At 40.8% G+C, this 10947-nt stretch overlaps 1 protein-coding gene across 2 annotated transcripts in view; it reads right to left on the reverse strand.

The window, feature by feature from the left end:
* zdhhc8b (zDHHC palmitoyltransferase 8b) overlaps window positions 1-9603 on the reverse strand; it is an 84129-nt gene extending 74526 nt beyond the window's left edge. For both annotated transcript variants that reach the window (XR_001424961.1, XM_015032216.1), the window contains exon 1: window positions 9249-9603. Coding sequence is in view for 1 of the 2 variants with exons in the window: in XM_015032216.1 (XP_014887702.1) it covers window positions 9249-9352 (104 nt within the window). In the remaining variant the exon portion in view is untranslated. The remainder of the gene's footprint in view (window positions 1-9248) is intronic.
* Between the last annotated feature and the right edge of the window lie 1344 nt (window positions 9604-10947).

The raw sequence follows: 10947 nt of genomic DNA on the forward strand, positions 1-10947 counted from the left end.
TTCCCCAGAGGTTGTATATTTCTTAAAAACAAAATACACCACGTAAAAAAAAAAAAAAAAAAAAAAAAAAAAAAAAAAAAAAAAAAAAAGCTCAATTCTCTATTAAATGTGCTGGAAAAATATCAAGCTCAGGCCATTAAGCACATAAATTACATTCTTAATCACCCGCTGCTTCAGATTAGGATGTTCTTGATTTGATTCATTTTTGAACAAATCGTGATAATCACCAAACAATGATCTCACCCTGTTCACATTTTGAAAACGCTCATCACGCAGAGCAAAAAAAAAAAAAAAAACATCAGTCACCAACCCGGCCTCGCTTGCTGCTGATCGCATGTAATCGTAATTGAAACAAATCGGTGTTACAAGCCACTAAATGTGCCCAGAACGTCTAAAGAATTATGCAACATGTGTGTTCAGCACAGAGCGCTGTCAGAGGCCTGGCTCCGGGACGCAGAGCCAGAGCGCCGTGGACGAGGATCAATCAGCATTATCTTAACCTGGTTGTCGACTGGTGACAGGCAGACTGAGAAGGAATGAGATTAAAAGAGCTGCCCTTCTATTCTCCGGGATCTGTTTGACTCAATAACCCTGATGGTCGCACACTGTTTTCACTGCATGAATGCTCTGCCAGCATGTCAAGTCAAGTTTATTTGTGCAGCCCGTTTACGAAACAGGGCAATTCAGAGTGCTTTACAAGATGAAGACGGAACACAATAAGCAATCAAAGACCCCGGAAAGGTTGATACAGCAACAGTAGATCTTTAATGTATTTTTTGTGCTAAGCTGTTCAGTGATTTATAAACTAACATCAGCATTTTAAAGTCTGTTCTCTGAGCTGCAGGGTATCAGTGTAGAGCCACATGAGCCAGTCTGTCTCAATGTCAAGTGATTTCTGAAGATTTATATTCCATTATGTCACATTTATCTTATTAATCACTTACCGTTATTGCATAATAATCTAGGATTGCTCTGACAGGTCATCCCTGAGTTACAGTGACATGTAAAACTCAGTAAACCATTGCTATGACTTCTTTACCATAACTTTTACCCAGATCATTCACCGGCTGACTGCTATAGGCCTGATGAGTGAGTGAGGATAGTACGTGGCTCTATTAAATCTACTTAATAAAAGAAAAAAAACATGTTGAGAGCTGGTTAGTGGCTAATATAAAATCCTCTTGCAGCTGTGAAACAAGGTACTGAGGACTAAAAGTAGAGCATGTTGAAGTGAACGTGCAGGATATAATCAAACAGAAGTTTAGAGGAATTTCTACCTTCCTTAATATCATCTGTTACTACTTGTGTGAGTAAACGAATCCAAAAGTCAATGACTTGATTCACCGGTGATCATTTAAAAGAGAAATATGATATTTTCATAGCAGTGCTATGCAAAGTCATCCTTGAACTTTTTGTCTGTTATGACATCAAGCTTCAGGGTATGAAAATGATATTTTACCATGTGTGGGAGACCAACACACACACAAAAAAACATAATTGTGAAGCAGTAAGACAATTGTGGTGGCAATGATCTGAATTTGTGTTTGTAGTTTGCCACAAGCAATGTGGGGATGAAAGAAGATTCACTAGTCAGATTAAAAACTATTTTTCTGACTAACATCACCCTGGACACACCGAGTCCCTCTGAAACATGGTAGTTAAAGAATCATGCTGTGGGGATGCTGCCAGAAAGAGGAGAGCTTGTCAGATGAAAAGATAATAGTACAGGACAGTCCTGAATTAAAATCTGTCAAGAGGTTGCAAAAGACTTGAGGCTGGGTCAGAAGGTCATCTTCCAGCTGGATGATGACCTTAAACATGCAGCCTGATCGTCTGAGGATGTGTGGGAAGACTTAAGAAGTGACGCTCACACACACTCCATCCAATCTATCCAAGCTTGCTACTATTTCGCAGATCAATGATCTATTTCGCATACCGAGGAGGTAACGCAATCATTGGAATCAACTGTTAGAGAGTAGAGACATTTAATCGTGAAGGACAATGAGTCTTGATAATCAGATAACCACTGCAGTAAAGTGACCAGATATTTCACTCTCTAGATGTGCAGGGTTAGGGCGCTGTGGCCACATAGAAATCCCCTCACACCACCAGTCTTCAAAGTACTCTGAAGTTTGTGATTGCAATGGGACAAAAACACAAAGTTGTAGGGGGTGTGAATACTTTTGCAAGGCGGTGTATATCACTATGTAGCTGCTGCAGCTGGAAGTAAAGCTGCAGAAGCAGAGACATCGGTCAACTTCACTAAAATTACAGGGCGGAAATGTGCCTTGTGGTGAGCCACACAACCCACAATTAGAGTGAAAATTAACAATAAACTGCTGCACAGACTGAAGATCTACCATTAGCTGCCATTAGGAGTGCAATGTTAAACAACAAGCCTTCAGACTACGGTTACACTGTCTTCCTTTTGTGAATGAAGACCTATTTCTTCTGTTATCGCAGCCCGGTCCCACCGGTGACACAGTGCTGCAGCGCTGCTGTCAACCTCCGGGGCCCCTCACTCCAGGCTGCTGATGAACGAGGACCTGCAGAGGATATTACATCCTTATCTAATCTGTCAAAGCTAGCCCCCTCTGCTACAACCTGCTGCCGCTCTTATCTACAGTTAATAAGCTACATGAGCTATCTCAGCAAATCTGTGAACTGCACTGCATGGGTATTATGAATGATCCAAAAGGGACCTTTTGGCTCTGGTGCACTTGTATGCTCATTTACGCATTGTCCAAAATTGTATCTCGGATAAATAATGAGACCAGGATTGTCACAAATCTTCCACAACCAAGAGACTGAAACCCTAATGTGTGCGTGTGGCTCCAACAATGTTTTGGGGAATACCTTATACACCTGATACGTTGGGACAGGGGGAAGTTGAATCATGACCTAGAACTCTCATGGTAACGTTTTGTGCCTCTTGCAGATAAGATCCAGCGGTAGGTTTATTTTCTGTCTAATACTTCTTTGTAATGGGGTCGATGAATTCAGAAGAGGCACAAGACCAGAGCTGACTGGCAGGCACTAGTCATTTGTATGGTAGTCGAGCGACTTTTGATAGATTTTGGCATAGATTCTGCAGCATTTGCAAGTAGTTCAAACCGCATGTTTGACCCAGGTGAGGCCCAGGCCATGAAGTTGAAGGAACGACAACGATTGCCTTAAAAACTTGACGTAATGAATCTGGTTGTATTTCTGCTTGCCTTCCATACATACCTTTGTAAAATGAGCAGATGCTGTGTTCTGCCTATACCGGCGTAAATATTTGAGTGGCGTGTATGTACAGTGGCACTGCAACCGGTGGGACTGGGATTGTTACCATCGGATTACCACTGATGGTTGGTAAATCCACTGGAAATCCATCCCATGGTTTCCTGTGTGCCTCAAATGTTGCCTACCTTTTGAAGGAGGAATTTGTGTAACCACACTAATACAGAATAAATATGAGAAATACAAATAGACACGTCAAAATTAACTCTGACCACTTGCGAAGTCATCAGAGAAATGTGCATTACTACAAAGCAAATTTGATCTTGACTACGTAATAAAATAGCAAAGCTAATAGAAGCACTCATCATGACATGTTCTATATCAAAGAGTTTGGTTGATTTTACAGAGAAGACTGGGCAGTGGCTCCAATTATTCCTGGGCATTGGCATTACATCCGGAGGCTGAGTTTCACTGGCATCCCCACATGATAAATCCTCCTTTTAGAGTCGACTGTTAATTGCCTTGCTATGGGAAATGCTTCACTCTTGTCACAACTTCAGTCTCAGCAGCGCACAGTGACACGGTCGCACATTTAAATAAACAAAATAAACTCAAATCAGCGTCCCCATCATGTGAGCAGTATTTAAAGCAGGCTGAGACGTTCTGGCTCCCACCATGCTGGGCTTAAAACAGGATTAGCTAACGCAACAATTCATTTAACTGCAGACAAACGCAACAACAGAGATTAGGATCAATAAACAACAAAAACAAAAGGCATTACATTTTCAACTATTGTCCCCCTCCAAAACAATCTGCACTCTGTAGCCAGAGGAGACACTTTGAATTGAGAAAGAGAACGGGGGCCTCATTTGATGAATGAAAATGACGCTTTGACGGCAGCTCCACATCTCAGCACTGTTCTGTTCTCACTTAACCAACATGCCAGGAAATACCTTTCAAAAATCTCTACAACAGCCCCCGAGATTGGAGGACAAAACGCGAAACAACAGGCCGAGATGGATGTGAATGACGTCTGGTTCGCTGGCTCTGCAGTGAAAAGGAGGAAACAGCTGCGGAAGGTGAAGATTAGATTCCTGACAGACGGGGCCTGTTCTCGCGTGCAGCTCGGCTCTGCTCCTCTCAGGCCGGTGGCTCTACGTCGGCTCCGGGCTGCTGCCACCGCCAACAACCTCCCTCATAACTCACCTCTGCACAGCACAGAAAGCACAAAAAAAAAAAGAAAAAAAAAAGAAAAAGCGCTGAACACTAGCCCTGTCCAGATGATCTACTGATTGTTTCCACACACCGCCTTGCGGACTTTAAAATGTGTAGCGTGAGGCTTGGCAGCACAGGCCAAGCTGGCAGGTCGGTTTCCTGGATAATTTATCCATGTGACATATGGTTTAAAGGCAGCGATTAAGCCTTTGTGAGGAATCGCTAAAAGGTTTTGAGGGGGGAAAAAAAAGCTTATTTACTACAAGAATGGTCATTTGGAGCGAATTTAGACACAGAGACTGTGAATGTCTGCATAAGGTGGCGATGAGGTTGAAATCATAGTCTTTGCTGTGATCAAGCTGTGCTAATGTGCAAGGACTAGCTCTCATTCTCTGTTTACCATTTGACACCAATTAGCCAGCTGGCAACACTGGGATTCAATCTACTATGCAGTGCCTTTCCATGTAACAACTACAGGCCTGTATGTATTTTATTTGTTATTTTTGGAACAGTACTGAAGAAGATTACATGTGTTCATTTTTTTTTTTCTTTAACAAATGAAACACAACGGGATGCTGGATGAATGACTGTGCCCAACCACCGGGCTTAGCAGGTTTTCTGGGGGAAACATTGGAAAAGAAAAAAAAAACACTACATGAATGTATGTTTGTGTTTACAGAACAACGGCAGCATCATGCTGTGAGGATGCTGGTTAGAGCTGATGGGAAGAAACATGGAAGGAAAATAATCCCAGAAAAATCCCTAATGAAGTCTGCCGAAGGCTGAGACAGAAGTTCCTCCTCACAATTATGCACTGCTTTGTGAAGGACAATCACATCCAGTCCAAGTAATTATGTCAATGTTTGCGGTGGAAAAAGTCCTCGGGATACAAATACTTAGGCAAGGTGTCGTTCTTAAACAAAAAGTGTATGTTTGCATGTCTCAGTGTCCTCCATGTATTCGTCCATGTATTCGTCCATGTGTACACGACGGACTAGTGCGTCTGAAATTTGGTCATGTGACGTGCCACGCTCCCGGTTTTACCCTGGACTCGTGCTATTTTGGTTCAGAGATTTTAGATAAAGGCATGCCGCTCTCAAGCTCGCACTGCAATTGCGGAGCTTTCTGCTCCTGCAGGAGACGAGGCCTCACTGGGTTCACTGTAATGGGCGCCGTGTGACATAATGGAACCGTCCTGTTTGTCTGCTGCTAGAAGCACGGGGTCTTTTTTTTTTTTTATCAGGAGATGAAAGAGCAAACTAGTGGTGGTCTTAATCCTGAACCTGGAACCATCTGCTCCAGGATGCATATTTAAAACGCCAAACCCAACCAGACAAAGAATAATGATCCTACGAGGAGCAAATGCTTGCTAGCTAGTGTGGCTCCTATGGGCGATTAAACGAAGGATCCATTCATTTTTTATAAAGACTTGTACAACAAACCATTTGTTTATGCAAAGTCACACCAAGGAGCGCATGTTTTTTTTTAAAGACAGTCCCACCTGGAACCAAAGCATGAAAACAACATATGCTTCCTTCAGCCTCGTCCGCTGAACTGAGTGAGAGAGAGCACAGAAGCACTCAGGAGCAGCAGAGGCTTTTTCTGGGTTTTACTGTTTCGGTGATCGTCTTGGTGGGACGAATCCCGAACATGTTGCATTTCAGCTTCCCTGGTGCCAGGAATCCCAAACAGCAGTTTCACTTCTCCTGAATACAGATGTAACAGATAGAAGCTGAGACATTTCCAGAATCCCTTTAGGCTACGCAGCAGACGTAGAGTAGAGCAGGACGTGGATTTCATTGATAAACTGTCGGGTTTTCTCTGCATGCAGAAATATATAGGAGTGAGATAATTCAGACCGATGGCTTCACTCGCTTAGCATCCCGCCACATTGCTGAACTCCACATTACTCAGGTGGAGGAGTGTGCAAAGGCCCAGCAACTGTGTGATCCACATTCACAATGTAAAAGGAGTTTCAAATGTAGTTTGACCCCAGTTATGGTTTATAATCTGGGTGGTAGACCAGGCTGTTCTTCCGTTAAGGGGTGGAACTTAATTAACTTGTTTTTTTTTTTTGTTCAATCAAGTTTTCTACAACTTATTTGCATCTCCAGTCCATAGAAATTTGACTCGGTTCTCCCCATGTGTTCTGCACAGTGCATGAAAATATATATTGGTGGGAGTTGATGACACCTGGCTAGCTATGGTGCTAAGCTAGATGCTTACTTTAATAAGCATTTAGCTTATTAAAGTAATAAGTAATGATCTCAAGATCAAATTCTAAAAACAATAAAATAAAATAAAAAATTTTGAACTGGAATATTTACACTAAACCAGTGGTTCTTAACCTGGGTTCGATCGAACCCCAGGGGTTCGATGAGTCGGTCTCAGGGGTTCAGCGAAGCCTCTGCCGCGGAGGTAAAGACACACTGTGTAAAGTCGTGATGACGCCCCGCTTCGCCATCACTTGCTGCAGAGGATCACGTTACATTGCTTAGCCAATCAGAGCTGCGGAGGAGCACTGATTGAATGAGCTCCACTCTCAGCATGGATTTGAACTTGTGTCTTTAATTACTTCAGCAAAACTCACCATTTTTACCAAATTCTGTACCTTTCGGTGTACTTCTAAATCTGCTCCTTAGTCGCATCTTTTCGGGGTTGGTACTGCCTCTAGTGGCGTGGGGGTGGTAACACAACTAATATAATTACATTACTAAATCAGAATACCGCAAAGTCTTTATTATTTATTATGAATTTTTCATTCTCTTAAGAATGTAGAGCTAATTAAATGACCTAAACAAGATCTTAAAGTGGTTCCAGTTTCTCTCGATGGCCAACCTGTTGAAACTGTGGCAGATTTTAAATACCTTGGGTCGTTCCTGGACAGTCAGCTCAACTGTGCTGAAAACACTGACTATATTTTGAAGAACTGTTCTCAGAGACTCTACCTTTTAAGAAGACTTAGTGATCATGGGGTGACCCAACTAGACTCTAGTTGAGTCACCCCTATGTCTTGAATTTGGGGGCGCGGGGGATCATATTTTATTTATCACTACAGAAGGGTTCAGTGAATGCGCATGAAACTGGTGGGTTCGGTACCTCAAAAAAGGTTAAGAACCACTGCACTAACATTGAGTATTCAAAACACAGTTTGAGATTGACGACGTCTATATTTTAAAAATAAATATAGAAAAAAAATACAAAAATCCCAAAATATGAACTTGTCAAACTCAGAAAAAGAGTAATCTGAGAACTGATTATTTGAAACACACCTCTAAAAATTGATTCTAATTGCACCTTTCTTCTATCTACAACAAATCTATCTTCTATCTTTCTATCTACAATAACTCTTTGAAGAATTTGAATTAATAAGAGTTACACCATTTAATTTCCCTTTGACATCAATAAAGTATTCTGAATTTAACTGAATTTGAATTGAATTCCCTTCACTGTTGCTAACACTCTTGTAAACACGCTAGAAGAGACGGTGGCGATAATGCCCCTAATATAAACTGGATATATTGAATACTGCAGCAGTTCAGGCTTATATTATCATCTCAATATAAAACATATCGCTCCAGATGTGGCCAATGGAGCGAATCATAGCTACAACAGTCCTGGTACAGGATCAGAGGTCTCTATGACTGCTGAAGTTAATATGTAATCCATATGTTGTTATTGAGACACAAATCCATCGAACACATTTGAATTGAAAAACACGTTACAGCACTATTTGTGCCACTGGTTTAACGATACACGTTAGAAGTGCTAACAAGTAGCTAACGGTGGATTCACAGTTCAGTATTTGCATTTTTCTTTTCTTTTTTTTTCTTCTGTGGAACAAAACTCTAAATTATTTGTGTAAAACATGTTTGCGGACTTTTCCGTGGACCATAATTTTTGTTTGGGAAGCTAAAACAACTCAGCGCTATGCTACTTGACATGCTACTGGCTGGCTTTTGCAAAAGCAGCCAATCCAGGAGCGTCTGTCATTTTCCTTAACACTAAATGGCTGTAACCCCAAAAGCAAAAATAAGCAAGACTGTCCATTTTAGCTTCTGCGGTAATGCTAAGACAGTTTCCACTGTGTGTATTAATGTATATTAAGGTATATTTGGTGTTTGACCTACGGAAACAGGAAGTTATAAGCAAAATAATTGAGGGCATCTCAAGTATTTGTGGACGTTAGTTATTTGCAAGTGGCCGCTAGCTAACCCCTGCTAACACAGCCAAAACTTTCCTTATCTTTTACATGAATAGTAGCCATGTTAACGTTCCAACTTTTTCCAATCGGAACTCCCACTTCATTGGTCGTTTGTGAATTTTTTTATTTTTTTTAACTCAAAGAGAACGAGGGGCGGGCCATCTTACCCAAGGCCGCATTTGGGTCAGGATCGCCCCTGCACCCCAACTTTGACCAAAAACCTCAACTCCTAGGAGGACGCTGTAACTGAACCAAATGACTGGAATAATACGAAGTTACAGGAAAAGAGCTTTTCGCATGTGTCATGGGAAGTTTCCCTGGAAAGCATCCTAGCTCCATAATCTCTCTAGAGATGCACTGATATAAAGGCAATAAAGCTGCTTGTCGTTGCAGATCTGCTGCTGACCGACGGTCAGCCGGTAAAGATGTTCTCCCCTATCGCCACTTCTCTCCCACCTCAGCGGCTCGATCCAGCCCCTCGAACTTGCAGCCACAATGGTCCCAGGGACGCACACAGTTTTTGGGGTGGGAGGGGGGGGGGGTTGAAAAAAAATCTAGACATGCACAGATCGAGTAAAAGAAAAAAAAAGGAGCGGTGCAAACTTACGTGAAGACGAAAAATAAAGTGGTCGATCCCACCAGGAGCGTGGCAGCAGTGGACACCGGGATGTATTTGGTGGGTTTAAATCTCTTTCCAGCGCTGTTGGGCATTCTGTATTCTCCACATTCCTCAATTATTTATTCCGGTCGGAGGCGCATGTAGAAAAAGAAGAAAGCGTCCAGCGTGCAGCGGGGTGCGTGTATATGCGGGGTGCGGGGGAGCCCTTTCTGTGGCTGTGAATGGCACAAGCGGTCCGTCTCTGCTCGGTGGTTGAAGCCGCATAGGTCCAAGACGTTAACAGGCAGCAATACGCGGAGCTCTGCGAGAGCCTGGAAATCCCACCCTTTCCAATCCAGCCCACTGCTGAGGTCACCGAGCCGCTCGAAAAGGTGGAGCTTCGCTTGGAAAAACTGAAAGCGTCAGAACATGTTTGGAGAAATTGTTTTATTGGGTTTTTACACATTTTTTTTTCTCCACCCAGGTCGAAGCTAATATAGTACTGTCTGCTTTTACAGGCAACTATACCCGCCTCCCGCCCACAATTCAATTCATATTGAAATTATTTTTCCATCAAATTTCTTAAAATCTGTTATTTAGCTCAGATCCGTTATTTGGTCTATCCACTAAGACTGTGCCATCTGGATGTTGCTTTTTCCCCGGCCCCATTTTGCAGTTTTACAAACTTTCAATGTTGTCTTCCACTTTTAAATTTTGTGGGTACGCACCACTGGTTTAACGCACCCGGGGCGACGCCGGCAGGCGTGGTCTCTGCATATCATTACCAACGATGCATCAATCGGGAAATTATTAGGATACATCTGGGATCAGAAATATCAAGTTAATACATTTATCCAATAGAATATGTAATTGTTGGTCTCTTTTTGATAACATTTTATCAAACCCTTATTCAAGTTCCCACAAAATATCATATAATCCCACCAATATTAATAAAAATAAATTAATAAAACAAGGAAACAAAAGATAAATGTTTATTGTGTAAGAATTTTTTCCAGCAATAAAGTTAAAACATTTGCTTGATAAAACTTAGAAAAGTTTTAGAATTTTTTTAATTTCTCACAATTTTTTGTCAAAAACAATATTTTTTTTTTAATTCTGAGTTTAGTCAGACACATTTTTGACTTCTCAAACTTAGAAATGTATTTTGTCAAATACTGTGTTTTTTTAAAAAGCGTAAGTGTTTTTGAGAACATTTTTAGACTTTTGAAACTAAAATTTTTATTTGTCAAAAATTATTTTTAAAAGGTTTCAGTTTTTTAGCAAACTTTTTTTTGATTTTTCAAACTTAAAAACTTTTTGAACAAAATATAATTTTTTTTCTAATAAATTTGTCTGTTTTTTTTAGCAGATTTTTGCTATTTTACACTTTTCTTTCTTCAAACATTTCTGAGTTTTGTCGAGAAGATTTTGTTCTTATAAAGCTGAACATTTATTTGTCAAAGAAATATTTTTTAACAAGCAAATTTTTGACTTCTCAAACTGAAATTCTTCTTATCGAAGAAAATATTTTTTCTAATAGACACCTGAATTTTGTCGAGCAAATTTTCAACTTCTAAAATATACAATTTTTGGGCTCAAAACAATATTTTTCAAAAGAAGATATTTCTAAGTTTTAGTAATCAAAAACCTCAAAACTTTTTGTAAAAAAAAAAAAAAAAAAAAAAAAAAACCTACATTTTTGTTTGAT

The sequence above is a fragment of the Poecilia latipinna genome, unplaced genomic scaffold (assembly GCF_001443285.1).
Source record: "Poecilia latipinna isolate Pla-1442-1.1 unplaced genomic scaffold, P_latipinna-1.0 Scaffold234, whole genome shotgun sequence".
Lineage (NCBI taxonomy): Eukaryota > Metazoa > Chordata > Actinopteri > Cyprinodontiformes > Poeciliidae > Poecilia > Poecilia latipinna.